Raw genomic sequence first — 22,766 nt, 5'->3', positions numbered from 1 at the left:
GAGTGAACGATCACTTTAATTTCGAAATCTGATTCTCAGCCCCGTGACTCCTGGATCCGTCATGTGCGCTGGAATGTGGCAGGGACAGTTTCACAGATGAGACAAAGGCTGCGCCACAGCGCCACAGGGGCCCTGCTGTCCCCAAATCCATAACCCCTACAATGGAGCAGTGCTCTGGGAACGCTCAGTGCCTGACAATGGACACTAATTGCTGGTTAACTTAAACTCAAGTGCTCTAATTTATAATCTGACATTCAAAGTTCTTCAGTGGCCTTTGTGTGTTTGCACAGTGAAGCTAAATATGACCACAGGCCAATGAGAGCAAATCTGAGCCTCCACAATAGTTGTTGTGCTAGCGTGCATGCAAGCACATCACGCAAGAATGGAGAACACTCTTCTGATGAATATTAAAAACAACTACACAAATGTGATGGCGTTACTAAAGATTTCTTGTGGACGTCAGAAGTTAGTACAGCAGGACTCCAGATTTTATGAGCGAGACGTTTGTAAAAGTCACCGAAACTCCATTTGTGTGGAAACCGATACAGTTCTGAAGGGGAGGGCTGACCCGGTCTCGATTTTCTTCTTTTGTCACAAAGGCCTTGTGAAAGCAGACAGTTTGTTGACATGCCTCTTTGATAACCGGCACTCTAGAACATTCTTGTTGATTCTGCTCAACTATCAGTGTCGCACATCTCCAGAGTGAAAGCACCATAAACTAAACGAGATGACTGTTTTCAGGCCGTTTAACTTTTATGTGCATTAACAAGGTTTAAACTAGCCTTTCTTTAATCCACATTAGCTGCCAGACAGATGTAATTACTCAGACAGCTGTCATACAGATGGCCGCCTTCCCTCCTGTTATATAGAAGTTAATGGCATTGTAAGTGCTGAATACTCTGCTGTATTGGATTCTAAATTAATACTTTGGAACTAAAAAAAAAGTACTCAATCACAAGTTAGTGTTCATTATATAGTTGGATTTTTTTCGTAGAAAATCAATGTGAAATTGTGTTTCACTAGAATTAATATCTCTCTGAAAAATACATTGTTTATCATTAATGAAATGTCCGGTTTGCTACAGCGCCAGTTCTGCATCATCGCCCTCGTTCAGTCTTGGGAGCTCCACTGCGTTCCGGTTTTCCCTTCTCCATGTTGGAATAAACCACGTCACTGTTTCAGTCTATAACAGTTCAATCTCAGGCTACCAATCCTAATCTTGCAATCTTAGCAGACAGGAAGGAGTGGAGGATAAAAACAATGGGCTTGGGACAGGAGTGCAAGTCCAGTTGCTGTGAATAGAAAGAAAAACAAAGTATTAAGCGATTAAGGGAAGTTCCTGATGTGGTAAACATATGTTGAGAAACACAATCATGATCAGACAGGTCTTTCAGAGATGAGCCATCTATCAGTACAGACATGCATCATTTCCTGTTCTGAAGAATTTCATACAAGAATGTGTGATAGAGCAAAAATATATTGTATTGACAATATGTATTAAATATCTCTGTATTTATGTTTGCAGTGCAACGGAATAAAAATAAAAAATCCATTCAAAGAATAATTTTAATCAAACAGCTATTTTAATCAGTAATACACAGTATTTATTAATTTATATTCATGTATATACAACTGTTGTTTTAACAGTTTGAGTTAAGACGTTTTACAGTAAAAACAAAAAAACGGCAATATTGTGAAATAATTACAGTTTTAAATATCTATTGTCTATTTGAATTTATTTTAAAATGCTGGTCAGAGGTAGAATGGTCCAAAGGAACACTTTCAGTCTTCTGAACATATTAATTTTTTACTGTCATTTATTTTTCCTGTAAATGTAAGGGACTCATTATTGTATCTCATTACGTTTAATATTCTTAAAAGGAATAAATTATACATTTTTCAGTAAATATAATTGCGCTCCTTTCTGATGCGCTCCATCATGCATTTTAAGTTTAACCGTGACTCGATTGCTGATTAAACACACTATTTGCGAAACAGAAATAAGCACATTGACTTCAGTCCATTATATTTATATAATGTCAAATCCATTGGAAATGAATGTAATACAGTCTGATTGCCTAAAGCGACCAAAGACTGCAGTGAGGCTGATCACACGGGATGAAGCTCAAATCATAAATGACTCTAGAGATGCAAAAACTTGATATATTTGTTCATGTAACAACATTACACAACAGCTAAATTTAAGAGAGAATTCCATTCAATTCTTATCAATTTTAGTCTATTCGTTTACACTGCTGCCGCATTACGAGATAAACAAACGTCGTCTTCTGCTGCGCTTTGATCCTGTAGTCGACAGCACCATCTAGCAGTTTGGCTGTGTGGTTGAAGAAACAGCAAAACCTGTATTGTGCAATATCAAAAGTGGTCACTCCAAATGTGTATTTGAACCTTTGTTTTTTTGCCAAAACATCATCCTTTGTTAGAACTGAGATTAATCAGTTGCAGTCGGTACAAATGCGTACCGAACCAAGGTTGGTGAACGGTACGGTTCGGTCTTTTACCGAGAACCGTTGCACCCCTAGTATGTATACACACACACAGTAATAAAAAGTAATATTTACCTAAATATATTTTAATAAACATGAAAAATGTCACACTAAGACATCCATGAACATTGACTTGGATGCAAATGACTCAGATTATTTATGTTTTGAATCAGTAGAATCTAAGTAAACATTAGTAGGTAATTATTATTATTATTTTATATCTAACTTATAAACCTATAACTTAAAAAACAGCAAAACTGCCCCATCATGAATGACTAATTTTGTTGGTGCACCTCAAGAACCTCAATTTTTACTCACAATTTCACCCTCGTTCCCGCCGAAATCCAAATAGAGGATCCGTACTCCATCGTCAGCAGACATCTTCAGCTTTTCAAATGGGTAACTGAAGAGAGGCTGTGCCACAGAGCTGTCCTCTCCATCAGCTATAACAGAGAAACCTCGCTCATAGTGAATGACCAACCGACAGTCCTGAGCCTGATACATACAACCTGAAGAAACAAACACAAAGAATATTCTGAATTAAATACAGCCATCACGATTACCAGAAACAATTACTTTGAGTTGTCATACCAGAGGGTTAAAAAGCAGACGTGAAGCAAATATTAAAGTAAGTAAATTTTCATTATTATTATTATATGATTATTAGATCCGTGAAACTGTCTAAAATGGTCCTATTGAAATGCAACTACTTTTCTGAGTGGATGAAATTCTTCCAATTTACTGAGTTATTCATGTAGATGCTTTCACATTTCTGATATTAAAGGCTCGGGTACAATTTCATAATAAAATAGGTTTTAAAAGTACTATAATAATCCAAATAAAAATGAATAAATACAGTAAGAGTTCAAGTACTAATGGAACTGCCTTTCTGGTTGATCAATCCAAGCAAATTCCATTAAGGTGCGACTAAAATGAAAAAGGATTCCATTTGTGAGATAAATGTCCTTTGATTCGCCGGATAATTGGTACATTATTCATCACCAGTAATCTCTGCTCAATACCTCCTTGGTTTCATCAAATACATCACAGGATACATACTGATGTATCCAGTATCACCCCTCCAATACATTCAATTACAGCTCATCAGGCACCACAGGATGTATGGAAACCTACTGTTACCGTGTCTATTGTGAGTGTGCCAGTGATCCACTTCTACTGTCCCCTCCATTTGCCCCAATAAAGCTTCCTGAATCTCTCTTTGACTGGGTAATTGTGAGGCTAGTGTGTTCTTTTCACATTGTGTGTCTTTGAGAAACCCCTCGGCTCTGGCTACAGCCCAGTCCATTAGGCTGATTAGATCATCACAGCAATGAAAAAGCATCTTCTTCTGCAATTTACCCATTAAATTGGAATTACACTGACATTAAATACTCAAACACCTATTAATTACACACTTTGGGTGAGGGGTTCCTAAAAAGGGGATTTCGGACTACTGTTCCCATGTTGCTCTTAACAATACTGTAACCTTATCCCCATCAAAACAGCTTGATCTTCAGGACTGAGGGACTCTTTCCCACCAGATGGGCTTTTAGTCAGTCACAAACAGCCTCTCTTTCACCATCAACAGCTTAGCACAGGAATTTTTGGCCCTCTCAACTACAATAACTTTGTAATAATTCAGTTGGCAGTTTTAATGTTCCTCATGTGTCTATGCAGGCTTATCTTTACCAAATTAACAATAACAACACATTTACTTTATATAATCTTTTAGTAAACATGAAGGTACATCTAAACAGAACAAGAAAACCAAATAATATAATCCATCTACTACAGATACTATACTATAAATGGAGCCAGAAAATTGTTGCTGTATTGGGCCACTCAAATTAAAGATGAAATGTGGAAAGCATCACAGAGCCAATGTTACAAGTTTTAGGGAAATCAACCAACAAATGGCTTACTTAGAATTTTGATTTATTAATACATTATGTATTTATTACATTATTTTTATTAGTATTAGTAATTATATTTATTCAAAAATATTTTAACAGCAAAAATATTACACAAAGCATTTGACATCTACTAACCATTTTTTATACTCATCTACACAGAGTGCAGTCTATTCAGTGAGCCATCAATTAACAAATAATAATAACTATGACTGCAAGCTGCAATTAAGGGGCCAAACACAACAGAGGTAAAATGAATAGCTAAGGAGCTGTCTTTAATTATTGACAAATTTCATAATTTTCCTGTAAGTGGTTCTATACAATTCATAAGATTCATAACAACATGCTAAACGTTTGTAAAATATAGCATTTTGCTACAAAATTCGAAATGGTCCATGCTCAGAATGGCTGACATAGGAAAATTGGGTATCGTATGATTTGATATGCTGTTCCAAATCTAATGACACTGTTCAGAAATTATAAACAAAAAAGTAAATTTTGACCAGTAGGTGGTACTGTTCTGAAATGCTTGGTATAGCATGTACCAAGTTTGGTCATATACTTAAGCATTGCGAAGACAGCCTCATGTCCATTTTTGCGTGAATTGTCACATTTGTTAATGTACTTTACGAGAATGGTTTGATCTATCAGAAATCTTTTGATAACTTTTGCCAGCATAATCTGAATATGATCTGAGCCAATTTTGGCGAAAATCAGACAAACTGTCTAGGACGAGTTTGAAAAAGCAGGTTTTTCGCAAAATTCAAAATTGCGAAAAATCTTGATCTGTAGAAATTTTAATTTTGGTATGCGTTTGACTCGGCATGAACCAAGGAATCAGAGGAAAAATAATTTTGCTTCTAGAATATATGCTTCAAAACTTATTAGCAGAAATACGAGTGCATATTTGCGCTATTGGTGGCGTTAGAGAGTTTGAGATAGAGACTCCAAATTTGCTATGGTTAATATTGAGACTGTCCTCTATCTATGTGCCAAATTTCATAACTTTCCCACAAGTGGTTCTATGGGCTGCCATAGACTCCCAGAGCAGAAAAAGAAGAAAAAAAAGACTAAAACTAATGGATACAATAGGTACTTAAGCACCTTTATTGCTTGGCCCCTATTCAGCTGTATTACATTCTCATTTGGCCTTAGGTTTGCTTCTAATAATTTTTTGTTGACATCATCATTCCAGACTGAAACAGGATTTTAGAGTCTTGTGGTCAGCAATAAAAAAAAAAAATATATGACACACAAAACCCCATGAAAAGAGAACTAAGAGAATGAATCTTTGGAGACACAAATTCTCTGAACTGATTATAAGATTAGACTAAACACAGGTAATAGAGCATCAGCTGCCAAATGGGCCTTTCCCATAAAATCCCAAATATGGAGCAGTTCCAAGATCCTGACGCAAACAGGATCTTTTTAAGGGAACAAATATGTCAAATCCAGTCTAACGTGTTATTCGACAATCTGGATCTGTTGCTCTTTCCTACAAACTCAAAGTAATTATCTTCTCCCAAATGTATTAATTAGAGAGTGACGTGTTGTAACAAGGCCAGTCTATTTTTATTGTTTCTTTCAGAAGCTTTCTCACAGCACTGTTACCATGCTTAACTCATGACAGTAAAATCAACATTAATCATTGCTCAGCTTAATCTCGGCCTACTTGCCATTCCAGCTTTGTAGGTTGAGTAGAAATTATCTCAAAGCCTGATCTCAGAACAGTGAAAATATCGGACAGAAAGGGAAAACGGCAAAATATCCAAATAAGGCACGGTGATCTCCAGGGGCTCACATGCAGTTCAGTAACAGCAGATACATTTCCTATCAGTCCAGGCCCAGGGACTGCCTGAGAGCTTCAATTCCCAGAATGCTTTGCTCGGTGCCCCTCGCCTGCTGCATTGAGACCACACAGGAACTCTGCCATGGCATTCCATTCTAAAAATACACTCTTTACTTAAACGACTTCAGTATGAATAACACACATCCAAAACTCAGAAATATTGTAGTGCAGCACAGAAAATGTTAGAATTCACTGTACAGTTGGAGCCATGGACCGTGACCTCAGACGACCGAGACGCATTTATCTTTGCATGGAAGCTTGCGAGTACCCACAAATCTATATTTGACATAAGTATGTGTTTAACATTTAAGAAACTACAGCCGTAAAACTAATGTAAACACATCAATGCGCAAGAAAATAAATGAGATCCTGGGCCGACATGGATCAACACTTGTTGCAAAGTTCCAGACTACTGCTAACTAAAACAGAAAACAATTAAATAAACCTAATAAATAAATGACAAATCCTGGTACAATATTTCAGACTTGAGGAGTCCATAAAGATGCAGTTTAATTTAAAACATTTTTTTTTTTTCAGTTTTAATTTTTCTGGACTCTTAATGGTTCAATTAAATTGTTTTAAGTATCTAATTAGGCATAATTGAAATCATAAAATTTGTAAAATGTAACAATTTATTAAAAATTTTACAATAATAGAGCTGTGAAATGCTTTATGCATGTATTTATTTTTAGAAATTCTGTGTTAGTTTTATTTTTTTCTGGATTTATGATGTAATACAAATGTATTATCAACAACATTGGTAATCAAATGAAGGCATAACACATCTTATGTAAGCAATGTAATCTAATTAAAATGAACTATTACTTTATATTTTTGCCAAAAAGTGCTGCACAATGGGTTTACTGTTAAAATTAAAACATGGAAGAAAAAGTGTATGATTATTCTTAAACAAAAACACCAAGTACATTCTACTGCACGATAGTAATTTATTTCTCTCAAAATTTCAAGTTAAATTGGAGTTTCTGTGTGTGTGTGTGTGTGTGTGTGTGTGTGTGTGTATATATATAAAGTTTGTGTGTTCTTGTCATCATATAGTGAGATGGCAGATGCTAAAAAACACATTTCAGTATGTGTAGATGAAACAGCAACATTCATTTACTCAAAGACACGCAGACTTATATTTAAATAGCAGTCTTTTTGCGCTTTAATATTCACAGACACTAGTGCATAGTCAACTTCATGAACTACTTTTATTCATGCAAAATTTGCCAAATTGCATGACATTACACGTTATACAGTAAATTCCATTTTTATGACTGGATTCCACATCTTGGAAATCATATGTACCTACAATTATTTTGCGGATCCCCCACTTTGAGAACCTCTGTTCTTTAGCATCAATGTGAAAACCCCATTTTGGAACCTTGGAAGAGTGTTTGTGTGAACAGGCCATAAGACCTGTGAAAGGAGCGAGACGTAGGATCCATACTCACTGGTAGTGACTTCTTTGATCATCTCAGCAGCTGCGTGGCAGCCAGTGACTATGTGTCTGGTCCAGAGTGACAAGTCCTTGCAGGTCTCTGCTCTGAAAAGATGGCCTTCGATACCCAATCTGGTTCCCGTCCGTGTAGCAAAGCACAACTCGCCACCAAGCTGAGGTGAACCCTTATCTGGACCAGAATGCACCAGCCTACGATTAAAAACTCAAGATAAGTGCACCATGGAAATCACTAACAAAAAAACAAACAAAACGTTTTCTGGATATTTGCCATAGTGCTTCTATATGGAAGTGCCTTAGATTACCATGGTACTACTATGTTTCCACCACAGTACTTTTTATTATAGGATTTGCATTTCATGATATTTATTCAAGTATTTCAAGGTACCTTAAAAATATGATAAATGTCAAATGTTATTAATATGGTACATTTTCAAAAACACAATAGTACCCCATAGAATTTTAGTACCATGGTAGTTTTTGTAAGTGTCATAAAACTACTGAATGAACTACTGAGTGAATTTTTCATTTAACATCATGTTTCTTAACATCCATTTGCTGGAATCAGTTTCTCTAAGTTCAGGGTTGATATTAAATGGAATGCAACAGTCGGGCTTCGAATGTAAATTCCCATTCCTTTTCTCCATAGGGGAACTGATTTGAGCTGGTTGGTTTAGTTCATGGCTTTTAATGAAGAGTTGACCCCTATGGGAAAAATGAATGGGAAAATACTTCAGCAACCAAGACCGCTGAAGACCAGGCGCTGTTGCATCCTATATACGGGCTTTGGATTGGTCCAATGAGTTTTCACTATTGGCGGGGCTGCCCGGCTTGACAGAACTTGAGATTTCACAGAGAAAGTCAAGCCAAAATAAGTTTCGAAAAGTTTTGAGAGAAAGCATGGCAATACTTTCTGCCATTTTGGACAATCTCAGGGTCAACAAAACATTAGCACATGCCAACTCAGCCTGTGATAACTGCCCTATCAGCCCTAGAGTGAGATCTGGGCTGCAGTCCAGTTAAACTTGGACTTCAAATCTATCACTTGCCGTAATAGCTGCCACCTCATACAGCTTCAACAGGCCTTTAATAGTCATAATGCTTTTGTACTGTTTCTTTCCAACTGGCTGCAGTTGTGTATTTTAGTTCCCAATTGGTCAGCACTGCCAACTGGCATGCAAAAAGTGTGTGTGTGTGTGTGTGTACAGAGGCACATGTTAAACAGAAGGGAGTGCAGGTGTGTGTACCTTGATTGTTTTTTCAAAGGCGTGTTTGTATGAACAAGCAAAATGAGAGCAGTAACGCTGTGTGTGAGTGTGTGTACCGTGTGGCGAGCAGAGGGTAGGTGTGTGTCGGGCTGAGCCAGTGTTCTCTCATGCGTGGCATACTGTCAAACAGCAGCAGGTCCTTCTCCGTCAACATCACCAGCACTGGCTTCCAGCACTGTCTTTCGCTTTCCATCTGAAACACACACACACACACACACACTGAGTAACTTGTGAATAGTCTTTCAGGTGCCATATAATTACATTTTGTCCTAATTTTCCTTGTCTATTCATATGAAAGCCTGTGTAAAACGTCAAGTGCAGACATTAAGTCTTTTGTTCATCTGAGAGACTTGTTAATTAACATTGTCAAAGTGGTAAACCTCTCGAGGGTGTCTCTTTTAAGGCCACTTCCTGTGATTAACCACGGCAACTCCAAATACTTTCAGAACAAAGTAAAGCTTCAAAACCATTCAGCCTCTTCAACTTTTACTGATGTATCAGCAAAATGAGCAGTTAAGTCCAGAGGTAAATGTGTGTGATGTGATCTGATATGCATATTTTATACTAATGGAAAGTACGAGAAACCATATGTAACGTTCAGATGGTCTAAAAAAATGTTACATCATGTTTAAAGCATATCAAGGCAACTCCAAGTGCTTAGTCAGCAACCATGACATGAATTCAAAATGAACCCTGTTTACTGTCTTGATGCAAGTTCCTGTTTCTCACATATAAAACTTGCTGGAAAGTAGGCCTATGTGCACACACAAAAGTTTTTAGATATATAAGACCTGTACAAAGTTTACTTTGAAGATTGTGGGTACATGCACAACCTTCATTTCCCTACCAATCTCCATACGTGGTGCTTTCTTATCATGCATAAACTCATCAGCATATAATTTACATATGCAAAGAGTCTCTGTTGTTCTGTATTAGAAACATTCCTAAAACAAGATAAATTTACCAGAGAAGTAAAACAATACGTAATCTTGAAAGTAAGTTTATTATTCTAACCTCACTGGAAAATATTTTTAACTTTAAGCAAAATGTACGGTGGCCGAGAAAGATCAACTCGCTGCAAATGAAAAAAACACATTAATATAGAAAAAAAAACACCTGCAAAATAAGAAAACATCTTCATCTGTTTGACAGCACATGTGCAGCAAATACTCACAACACAACCAAAAACAGAAATGCTTTGCGAAAACAGAAACTCGTTGAAAATACTCAAAACACAAACAAATACGAAAGAGCTGAAAATACGCACAGACTACATCGGAAATGTTTAAGGGAACCGCAACAAGTGACGAACCAGGCTGGGATATGCTTATTAATGTCTACTCTGAAAGGTGAGATTTTTGTTTATTTTAACATCCTGATCATATAATTCCTTAGCTGTTTTTTTTGGATATTATTAGCCTAAATAAGCTGATGAAATACTACACAATTACTGTAACTGTGAAATGTAAGCTGGATACTTTTACAACTTAATTTAATCATGGTTTTACTATTAAAATAAATAAATAAATAGCCTATATATTATATATATTGTATTATTATATAAATATATTAAATATTACATTGTATTAAATATTATATTATAAATATGCGCCATGTCAGGGAGAGAGATTTAGACAGATCTGCTTTGAGAAATTATATGAATGTAAAATGACATAAATTGAAAAAACAAAAACAAAACAAGACATGAAGTATCAGTGCATTATGATAAAAACAATAGCAATATATTGATGTCATTGGATCTGCACACCCCTGTCTTGCTGTGGACGATTCATCTGTGCATGTTATTTCACAGAAAAACAATGTTAAGTATAATAACTTGCTTTGCATCTGACTTTCCTTCTCGGATGACTTTACAAACCCCTCTTACTTTCAGCCACTCCCCTCTAACCACCATTCTGTTGTGAAACAGATCAATTCCAGATGGATAAAATCAAGTCCCACTCAACATTTTTTTACCCTCACTGAATATTTAGTTTCACTCTGAAATATATGGAAGCCTGTTTCCATGCAAAAGAAAGAAAACTTAAGAAGGTAATTCCAACATTTTCTCTCACAATTCAGACTTTTTCCTCACAATTCTGAGATTATATCTCGCAATTCTTTTTTTCTCAGAATTGCAATATAAACTCAGGAAACAATGTAAACAACTTCATAGTTTACATCTTGCAATTCTGAGTAAACAAGTAGTAATTCTGTTTTGTTTTTTGTTTTCACCACAGAATAAAAAAATAATAAGGTAATTGTGACTTTTTAATCTCACACTTTTTTCTCGCAATAGCGAGTTTATATATATAACGATTCAGATATTTCTTAGAATTGCAAGTTCCAAGTATAAATCTTGCAAGTCTATATGATGAAATTACGGGGGGAAAGTTCATAACGTAACTGTTGCAGAAACAATTTTCCACAGAAAGCTTATTCAAACTCATTGGGGTTACAAGCGATGTTATACATGGACTTTAATTAGCTCAAAAGTAAACACGCTCTACAACTGAGTAATAGTTCACAAAGTTTTCCCAATAAGACCTTAAGTTGAGCCCAAGTGTGATTTACTGCTGAAGCCCTGCTCTATGACAGATGTCTCCTCAGGGCTTTGATAGCCTGACAGACCACTCAAATCTTCACAAATCACAGGGCTGCTCTTCAGAGGGTCAGTTTGCCTTAAGGCTAAAAAGAGACCCCAGCGGGGCCAAGTACATCAGAAGCAGATGCATAACCACAAACTGGCCCTTGTTATAAGCTCCGGCCATCGCACAAAGAAATCTGCTCGCTGTCTGTGGGCATTCAGCGCGCTGGAGGTTTTTTCCTCTCATATAATTATTCATCAAGGGGCCGGCAGGTTGGTAATAGGAGACGGTACGAGGGAGCTCTCACTAAAGGGCAGGCTGAGACGGGGCTGCCCACAGCCCTGCCATCACCGCAGTTCTCTATTAGCCAGCCCTGCCAGGCCTCAGCTAATTGGACGGCGATGAAAAGGAGATTTAATAGGGAGGAAAAACCTGCGGTCACACTGAGAAGAGTCATCCTCTATCAATCGCTCCAGCACCGCGCACCACGATTTCTGAGAATTTCTAAAAAAAAAAAAACACTTCAGAGGAACTGTCTGTAGTTTTCAGAATGTTAGCCATGTTTCCAACTAGAGCGTACAGTATAACCAGACCCTGTTAACATGCTTGTGTGTGATCTTTACAGTTTGTTTAAAAATGATGTTGCAAACATCAACATTTATATAAGAGGTCTATCACAAAAGTGGGAAATGGGAGGGATGCAGAGGTCAGAGAACAGTTATATCGAATGAAGCCAGTTAAATACAAAAAATTCAAAGGCTGTTAAATTAGCTCCACAATCTCAAACGATCAACTGTCAACTTAATCATATATATGAATATGATTAGATATTAGATAGTTATGCAGGCACTACGGATGTAGGTTTAATTGATGTAAGTTTAATTTATTTCCTATAATGTGATGACTCTACATTGCAGTAGCGTAACATCTTTCATTCTGATATAAGGGCAATTTGAAACGTGTATTATGCATTAAATTAAAGAGTCACTATTAATGAGTGCAGGTGTTGATGTATTTCTAATTAAAATGTCATGTCGGGTGGGACATATCAAAAATATTTTTCCTTTTTTTTTTAAATAATAAATAGCAGTTCACTTGCATAACAGTCCCAACAAAGCAGAACTTGACCGTTTGTGACAGGGCTGTTTAAAAAGCTGTCTGACCGCTTGAGATGTTTCACATGGTACTGACGGGAAACCAAACTTAATTTGCCCCAATGGAAAGCATGTGTCTCAAATCGCTTCCTATTCCCTATATAGTCCACTATTCAATACATAAGAAATAGCAAATGTGTGAAGAAGTGACCATTTCAGACGCAACTGTAGCATCTTTTTACAATGTCAGCAGCAGGACTCTTCAGATACTAGACAGCATTTGATTGCACAAAAAATCTGATATGCATATGCATGTCTGCTAAATGTGAATTTTGTCACTGTTTATGAGAACACTAAAACCTTAGAGGAATAGTTCACCCAAAAATGAACTTTTTGTCATCATTTACCCACCCTCATGTCATTCCAAACCTGTATGAATTTCTTTCTTATGTTGAACACAAAAGAAGATCAGTTGTTGGTCTCCATTGACTTCCATGGCAGGGAAAGAAAGACGATGGAAGTCAATAGGGACCATCAACCGTTTGATTACCGGCATTCTTCAAAATATCTTCTTTATTGTTTAACAAAGAAACTCATACAGGTTTGGAACGACATGAGGGTGAGTAAATGGTGAACCATTCCTTTAAGTCCGTTTTATATTAAAAGCCACAAAACTCCCATTTTGATTTCATGGGGAGTTCAACTGAAAGATCATTTTGTTGTTTTCATTATTAAACTAAATGTTTTCATTAGGTATTACAATAATCTTGTGTTTTTGAATGAACTTACAAGTGGTAAGTTAGATGACAAGTCTCATAGTCATACTTGTGGGGGGGGGGGGGTTATTAAAAGATGCTGTAAAGAGCACTTCAACAAGCTCAATATCAACCATACTGTTTTCTGTCATTTATGCTATTTTTTTATAACTAAGTTTTTAGTGACTGTATAAAGTCTTTGCAGATCCAGAATTATCATAAAGCTGAAAACCTATTACAGTGGAACACTTACATCAAACCAAAGACCTTGAGCTGATGCTGGGTTTTATGCAAGACATCCCTGTGGGTTTAGACAGTGTATTTTTACCAAATTTGACTAACTTTTGCCATGCAGCTAAATGACACGTAGAAAGTATGAGTTTTGATGATGATGTACGTTCATTCCATGCACATTCAATTCGAGCTGAACTGATTTGTACTGGACAGTTCGAACAGATGGGCTGGTGACATCACTAAGGCATAGCTCATAAATATTAATTCAGTTATGCAAAAATAATTTGACATTTTGTCTTCCATTCTGAAAAATGTTTATATGGTCTCAGGTTTTTCATAAAATTGTATGCAACAATTTTCCACCTTTTCTGCTAGCCATCCGAGGTGTCGGATCTCTCGACTCCCGGCGATGCCGTGGCGGCCCGCGTGTTCCCGGAGTTCACAGATGACTTTGCTGGTGAGGTTTGTGATGGCAGTTTGCATGAGAGTGAACCAGGTCTGGGCAGAAGATGTGTCTATATGTCTCATGACTATTGTGTGCTTGGCATCAGAGGAGTGCAACTCAATCTGCCTGAAACACAAGAAAGAAAGAAAAGGAGCACAAGCTATAGGTTATTAAAAGAATAGTTCAAGCAAAACTTAAATTATATTTCCTTTTTTTAACATTTTAATGTTTTTAATTAAATAGATCTAGATATATATCTAGATACAATATATATCTTCCTATATGTAGTGTATAAAAAAGCAACAGATGGAGAAATAATTAATTATTTTCATAAAAAATAAATATAGTAGAGTTGAATATAGTACAAACTAGAATACATGTGATTAAATTTGACCACATTTCATTAAAAACAAGACATCTGCGTCACTTTAAAGACACACAGACAGTGCTTGAAAGAGCTCTGGAGTCAACATTAACCACCAGAATATCAGATCCACCCGGTTCAAATAGAACCATACATCAGTTCAGCTCAGGAGTTTACAGTGATAAATGCTCCACTCATACATCATCTAGAGTAAGAGTCTTAACCTTACACTCCACAATATCATTTTCAGGTGCACCGTGTTGGTAAAAATAGACCTACTTTCATGAAGACAGAGAGTTTGGAGGGGCTTAGGGGGTGGGCACAGATGGAGCTGATGTGTTTGGAGTAGACTGGAGGAAAAAAGCTTTTTGGATGAAGCCCAATGAGTTCTGCCTTTTAAGACTATAACTGGGAGAATTTCACAACTAATGGAGATGCCTGTGTCCAATTTAGGAAGTGAACGTTTCAATGCCTTTCATAGTAAAAATAAATCTCTCTAAGGAAGTACGTGAACTTCAGAAAGTTAACCTAAAATGTCCAACTCTGAGAACTTACGGCATCTTTACTAACAGTTTACTTTACTGACATTGCCAGTGGATATCAGTGAAAATAAAACTATAACAAAAAGAATGTTATGACTACCTGACCTATTCTTATTAACTAGAATAGAATAGAGATAGATAGATAGATAGATAGATAGATAGATAGAGTTTTATTATTTTTTAAAAACCAAACCTTTTGCATTTTATTATTGTTATTGTTGTTGTTGTTATTAATGTGTGACAAACATAGGCCATGGTTCCAATAAAAATTAATTCACTTTAAATAAAACATTTTGGGCAAATTCTCTTCTATTTACCACCAACCTCCCAAATAATGGGTCAAACAGGACAAAAAGAAGATGAACTAAATGTAGATGGTCTCCAAACACACTGTGTCAAACCAAACAAGAGCAGGAGTAACACAGGACAGATGGAGAGGTCACTGACACATCTGTTGTGGAGGAACATTTCCATACCCCAAACCACCAGCTACTCTCACTTCTACCAAAAACAACTCCAGTTAAAGTTCCACTCTGGGCCATCAGAACACCGAACAGTCCAAAGAAATGACAACAGTGGAGGGGGGCACGATCTATTTTTATACCACATGGATTTTGTTTAGGAATTTGACATGAATCCTCTCACAGTGTGGCACTTGAGGTAAGCCGTGAAATGTCTGCAGTGTTGATAGAGCTCTGCATGAACACCACAGTGATGGATGGGCTGGAAGACATGGGACACAATGGTGCAAATTGAAAACAGAGCTGGAGGGTGAGAACTGACGACCTGGCAGCCCGTCTGCGGAGGGCTCCTGACTGACAGCACATGGCAGGAGTGGAACAGTCTTTCGTCTGTCTGTCTACCTGTCAGTTTATCTCGCCATACGTCTCCAGGTTATATACCCACGCCAGATATTTAAGCAATGTCTTATGAGCAAGTGTGCAGTTGTACTGAATACTAACACGGCTGTGATTCCTCCCATGGCAATGAGCATTGCGAAAGTGATATTGCCTGATATCTTCATAAAATTATTATAAATATCAGCAGTCTTGGAATCAGAGAAGAGTACTGTTGTATAAGGTACAATACAGCAACACATAGCAAAATAGGTGCTCAGGTTCAAGTTGGTCATGTTTTTGATCCTAATCTACAGCAAAAAGATAAAAATGCAGAATGTTATTAGGATTCAGTATGTTTAACATTTCAGCAGCACACAGACACAAAGCCTCACTGTGTTTTAAAAGGGATGTGACATGTTCCGCCTGTCATTACCGTTCAGCACTGGTACATCATCTTTTAACACACTTCCTGTGTAATGTTATGGTTAATCTCACAAACCACAACGCTCGTTTCTCTGACGACAAAAGTACAATATACTGCAAAAAATAACATGAGGCTTGAGCACAAAAACAGACAGTGTGGTTGGTGGGAACTTTTACATCTCAAGCAAAAACAGTTTCAGCAATACACAACAAAACACACATGAGATTGATGTTTATATATATTTTTTTTTTTATATTTGCATCCTCCATGTATGAATGAGAAATTATTTCTTAGATGTTTGCACTAGTTGCACAATTTTACATATCAAGACTTTTATTGTTATTTTGAAAATGGTTATAGTTTTGAAACACATGTATTGTGTATAATGGTATTTTGCTGATATAAACTGAGAAAACATTGTACATGTTAACTATATTGCATTGATATACAACAAACCAGATATTTATATTTGTATTTATATGGTATATACAGTTCAAAAGTTTAGGGTTGGTATCAATTTTAAAGCTTTCTTATCCTCACAAAGGCTGCATTTATTTGATCAAAATACAGTAAAAAAAGATACGTTTTAAAATAACTGGTTTCTATTTTAATATATTTTAAAATGCAATTTATTCCAGTGATGGCAAAGCATACATAACTCCAGTCTTCAGTGTCACATGATCCTTCTGAAATCATTCTAATATGCTGATGTGCTCCTCAAGAAACATTTCTACTTATTATAAATGTTGAAAACAGTTGTGCTGCTTCATATTTTTGTGGAAACCGTGATACATTTTTCCTGGATTCTTTATTAAATAGAAACAGAAAGTTAAAAAGAACAGCTTTTATTTGAAATAGAAATCGTTTGCAACATTCTAAATGTCTTTACGGACACTTTTTTATACCAATTTAATGCATCCTTGCTGAATAAAAGTGTCAATTATATCGTACTGACTTTTGTCTTTTGATGGTCTGGGACATCTACAGCGGTGCAATAAATGCAACCATATAAATGTTCCAGTTTATCTTATGGACACTGGTAGCCAGAAAACATACCTGGCACCGAGCACCTTTTTGACCTCTTAATAAATATTTTATTCATATTTTTTTTACTATTCTTTATGGTGTGTGAGCTCTCTTTTTCCCTTTTATTCCATAGTCATTCAGAACAGCCACGTCACAGGTTTAATGTTTGGCTTCATATCTTGCATTTTATTTGGAGTGATTTTTGGCCATGTTTTTTTGTAAAGTGTCCAGCTCAAGCATTCTGGCAACATATGAAATCTTTGAAGTCATTGTTGACATGGACTTTGATGTTGTCCTCCATCACTTTTGAAGATATGAAGGTTCGTCCACTGACAAGCAGAGGACACTAGTACTCTTTAGACATCAAACATGATGGAGTGAGCCACCAGCATAAAGCATTTGTTGTGTGGAGTGCATTACCAGGGTTGTCACATTCACCCGCTGAATAATGAGACCCCTTACTGCTCATACTGAGACGGCATTACAAAGAGATTGTCTAAAACACTTCCAATCACCTTCTCCACCATTTTAACAAGTACTACACAAGAAAAACATACGTTACATTTTTTTCAATAAATACTGAATTAATTTTGACGAAAATGCTGTTAATATTTATTAAAAATATTCTTTAATGCAGTTTATACATTAACGTATTGGATTTTAGCCTCTCATAAAGTAATGCTGCAAGTTTTGCAAACATATGGTGGTCAATATATTGAATGCATAAGAAGCAGTACCTGTTTTCTGGGTCAGGGACGGTCATACTGCGAGTGATGTAGCACATTTCGAGGGGGATGTATCTGCGGTCACCCTGTAAGGACAGCGAGGGGGGGCTGGGGATATCGAAGTGAGGACTGCCGAGATGAGGGGACTCAGGAGGCGGTGTCTCCCAGCCGATCTCAGACACCGGTGACCCTTTTTTCACATATGGCGTCGCTTCCCGCATGTACTTCACTGGAATGAAAAAAGAAAGGGGTCAGTGAAGGGTCGCAACATTATCGCGAGTATCTGTGAACTGTTCCCACGTTCTCTTCATCTCATGTTCTTTGATGAAAAAAACAGTATCAGTAGATGCACATACTCAAAGACAACAACACAAAATAGCTCTGCGAGTTAATTTTCCATCACACGTGTGCGCTGGGCCAGTCAAAAATGAAAGCAGGAAACCCCTACGCAAACCACTTCACTCCCACAGCTGTCCTGAGTGAGGAAATCAATTCACCGCACATTTGCATAGTATCCTATTGCATTGCTAGGCGATTACTGCTGGTTTTATGACAGGTCAATGAACTTGAGGCCAAAGCATCTGCACATGAACGTGCTGATATGGGATTACAACCGCCATGCTTCTCAGGTGAACGTCATGCTGAGGGCCAATTATTCCCATTCCATATGACAGCTTAATCTTTACAGGAAGCTGTTGACCAAGTGAGCACAGAGCTATTTCACAACACTAGAGGCATTTCACAATTACCCATAAAGAAGACACATTAAAATGGGCTGTTTGGCTATTTGACATGACATCAATTTGGTTAAAACAATCATTTTGAATGCCTGGGGATAACATACCAGTTGCATATTACATAAATGCTTCTCCACAAACACGTTTGCACATAATATGCTGCAGTATGCCAAGTAAACAATTCCTAACCGCAGGACCAAGTAATAAAAGATCAACAGAATGATTAATCATTCAAAACTCACCCTGGAAAAAGACTCTTTTCAAAAGTAAGTTACACTAACTGCATGCTTTTAGGTTGGGAGACCAATTATATGAGTTAGACATTCTGATATCTACTATAAAATTAACCTAGCATGTAGCATGCGACAAGTTACATGAGGTGACCTTCTCAACTGTACACAATCATTAAAAATCATACATAAACTGTTTTAACTACCAAAATGACTAAAAATATATGTATGTATATTATAGTTACTAATTAAAAATAGTTTTTTTGGAATGTATATGCTTTTGATCATTGTATATACAGTGGAGATCAAAACTGGAGAACAATCTACAATTTCCTACATTTCAAGGTCACTGCTTAGTCCTATTTCAATTTATCCTAAGTAACAGGAGCAGAAGGGCAGCTTTTTAAGCACATTTTATACATTCATTTTATTCTGAAGCAGAGTATAAAAAAAAACTAAATGACATATTTGAAAAAGAAATCTGATCAAAATTAGGGAACACTTACAGATACCTTCAAGCCATTGGTGTTATTCTGGCACCTTGTGCTAATTTCCTTAATTATATGACAAACCCTATTTAACTGGCAGCATTACTCCAATTTTCACTAAGATTGTAAGATGGCGGGCCGCTCTATATGACTGAAACCCTGCGACAGGAGCTTGTCCAGATGAAGGCCAAAGGGATGACACTTTCAGCCATTGCAAGAGAAGTTGGTCATTCCAAATCTGTGATTTCTCGAATATTGCAGGTTTACAATTACATTAATTCATTCAAGTCCCCCAAAAAGGCTGGCCATCCACGTAAGACAAATGCATGAGAGGACAGGATAATGCAGAGACTCTCAATGGGGAATTGGTTCAACACTGCAGCTGGAATTGCTTGCCAGTTCAGCGATGAACAGGGTTTTGGAACAGTCTCGGCATGTTTAAGAGAAGTCGGTGAGAGCAAGTTTAATATATTTGGGTCTGATGGGAAACATTTTGTTCAGCATCAAACTGAGGAAAGACTGAATACCAAGTGCATAAAGAAGTTAGTGAAAGGTGGAGGAGGAAGTGTCATGGTTTGGGGGATGTTTTCTGCAGTAGGAGTTGGGCTTCTTATACAGCTACATGACATGGCATGGAGTGAATAAGAAGTTTGTGCTATTGCTCAGGTAACAAAAAAAAAAAACCGTGAGGAGGAGACAATGACATGCATTTTCTGTCCACCACTCTGCCTCTAACTAACTACACACATAAAGTATGTGTTATCATCATAACCTTCTGTTTACATGTGACGTTAACGCAGGAAACACGACTTACAAAGCTGCCGGGTCACTAAACTTAAATGTCTAAACGATAATCCCTGTCTTTACACCTTCGCACTGATAAGAGTAACAAAGACAAAGGACAAAAAAAAGAAAGATAACAACATAATATACTCAATCTGAATGAGGAAGTGATTCAGAATTCCACTGCCAAAGTCTCACATGTAACAGTGTACTTCAGGGTCAAGGATTCTTCAGTCAGCTCTTGCATAAAACATTACTACTCATTTGGGGAGTAATAGGTTAGTCCCAAGCAAAATATAAAATTATTATGAACATTAGCAATGAGAAATGGTGTGTTTATGGTTGACTGCTTTCATATACGCTATTAAATCCATGTTTTATTGGAGAACAGTCCATTAGAGATCCATTTTTCTTGAACATTCACACTTGGGAGTGGACATTAATTGCTCTCATTATGATGTGCACTCAAGGGAGAATGTTAAGTGCAACAGCTGAGAGCACCAATCACAATGAGAGTTTAAGTAGGAACTTCAGTTGCATGACTGCAATAAGCAGAACAGAACAAAAATCTGTCCATAAATTTAAATGTGGCATTTATGCACTTCACTGACTCGCATTCAATACCTGCTAAATGTAGTTACGACACAATGGAAAGGAAGCATATATCAGTAGTATTCATTAGGGCTTGGTGATATGTGTTATGCTACATTTTTTTTAGTCACAATATTTAACTATATTAAATATATCCACTACTGTTTAAAAGTTTGTGTTCAGTAAGGTTTCTTTGTTTTTGAAAGAAGTATTTTGCTCACCAAGGATGCATTTGAGTAAAAACAGCAACATTGTGAAATAGTATTCTAATTTAAAATAACTGTTTTCTATTTGAAAATGTAAAAATTATATCATCATGATAGAAAAGCTGAATTTTTAGCAGCCATTACTCCAGTCTTCAATGTCACATGATCCTTCAGAAATTATTATGCTAGTTCAGAGCTCAAAAATAAATAAAATCAATTAATAATAATAAAGTTTGATATTGTTTGTGAATGGTACATTTTTTTCAACATTTAAAAAAAAATGTTTTTTTCAGTTTTTAAAAAGGCTTATGGGCTGGAGTAACTGCTGTATATAGTTTTATTGTGTGTATATTTAGTGTTGTGTATTATTCTGTCACCTTTTTATTGTAAATTTGTTTTATGGTTATTGGCTTAATTCTACTTCTCTGTGCAGCACTTTGGTCGGCTCTGTCGTTTTTAAATGTGCTATATAAATAAATTAAACTGAAACGGTAGTGTATTTTAATATGTAATAGGGCCTAGTAGGGATGATGTGAATACTTTTTTAAACTGAATCACTGAAACTATAGCGATATTGAACTGAATCAACAATGAACTGATATCAACTGAATAATAACTGATTACTATTGTACTTTTATAGCTGCTTTACATTAGAACTGATTTTTTTTTGTATCACTGAATTGCTATTTTCTTATTTATCAATGTAAAGCTGCTTTGAAACAATCTGTATCGTATAAAGTGCTATATAAATAAAGAAGACAGACTTGACTTGTGTTACTTAATTTTATATTGCTAGCAAAATCATTTCAAGTAGTAACACCACTATTGCACAATTATTTGGAGTTGGTTGTTTATAAAAGAACAGGCTTGAATACCAATATTAAACCCAAATGACATTGGCTTATGCTCCAGGTGGTTTGTGTGTTTAAAACACGGGATCAATGCAGTGTTTCCCCCGCCATTATTCTTTATATTAGGGGGGGCGCCCCGCCTAAATAAATGTTCTGTTTCATTTTAAGACTTTGCGGCAGAAATACATTACTATTGTTATTACACTACTATTGTACAGCAGAATGAACGTAATAGGCTACTACTACTACTAAAATTGTTAAAACCTAATTTTTAAGGAATAATCATACAATATTTCTTCAATGTTTTAATTGTAATATTAAACCCCCTTTATTTTCCAACAAAATAAAATTGGTTTAATTTTCATTAATTAAAAGATAAATTAAATGAATGTTTTATGCCTTAAAAAATGTAAATACACAACACAGAATTTCTGGTTCAAGTTATTCTAGTCTTGTAGCTGCTGTTCAATTATCTCTATAGTTTGCTATGTGGAGTTGACTTTGATTGAGAATATACATTCCTTTGTCTCCTAAACTTTTGTTAAAGGGAATGTTAAGAACTGGCCGAGTCACGTTCCAGGCTGGATCAAGGAAATTATATTGCTTTGAATGTTTTGAACTTCCCTTAACCATTAACTAACTGGGCAATAAGTACTAAGGTAAAATTATCTGGGGCTGTATGTATAAAGCCGCTCAGAGTAAAATTTTAGTCTTAAGTGTGGCAAAATTCTAAGAATGATGTAATTTTACTCTTATTCCTAGACTTAAAGGGGTCCTATTATGCTCTTTTACAAAGTCTTGATTTTGTTTTGGGGGTGTACTAGAACATGCTCTCATGCTTGGTGGTTCGA

The 22,766-nt window shown here is 36.3% G+C and overlaps 1 protein-coding gene across 1 annotated transcript in view; it reads right to left on the bottom strand.

Moving 5' to 3' along the window:
• Positions 1–973: 973 nt before the first annotated feature.
• LOC107685570 (beta-1-syntrophin-like) overlaps positions 974–22,766 on the bottom strand; it is a 29,681-nt gene continuing 7,888 nt past the window's right edge. The window contains exons 2-7 of the mRNA XM_016482202.1: positions 18,042–18,258; positions 14,028–14,235; positions 9,050–9,186; positions 7,721–7,917; positions 2,826–3,016; positions 974–1,292 (exon numbers count right to left, since the gene is read on the bottom strand). Of these exons, the coding sequence (XP_016337688.1) occupies positions 1,200–1,292; positions 2,826–3,016; positions 7,721–7,917; positions 9,050–9,186; positions 14,028–14,235; positions 18,042–18,258 (1,043 nt within the window). The 3' untranslated portion in view covers positions 974–1,199. The remainder of the gene's footprint in view (positions 1,293–2,825; positions 3,017–7,720; positions 7,918–9,049; positions 9,187–14,027; positions 14,236–18,041; positions 18,259–22,766) is intronic.

This window comes from Sinocyclocheilus anshuiensis, unplaced genomic scaffold, assembly GCF_001515605.1.
Source record: "Sinocyclocheilus anshuiensis isolate Anshui unplaced genomic scaffold, SAMN03320099.WGS_v1.1 scaffold185, whole genome shotgun sequence".
In the NCBI taxonomy this organism is placed as follows: domain Eukaryota; kingdom Metazoa; phylum Chordata; class Actinopteri; order Cypriniformes; family Cyprinidae; genus Sinocyclocheilus; species Sinocyclocheilus anshuiensis.
This window is presented reverse-complemented; position numbering and strand designations above follow the sequence as displayed.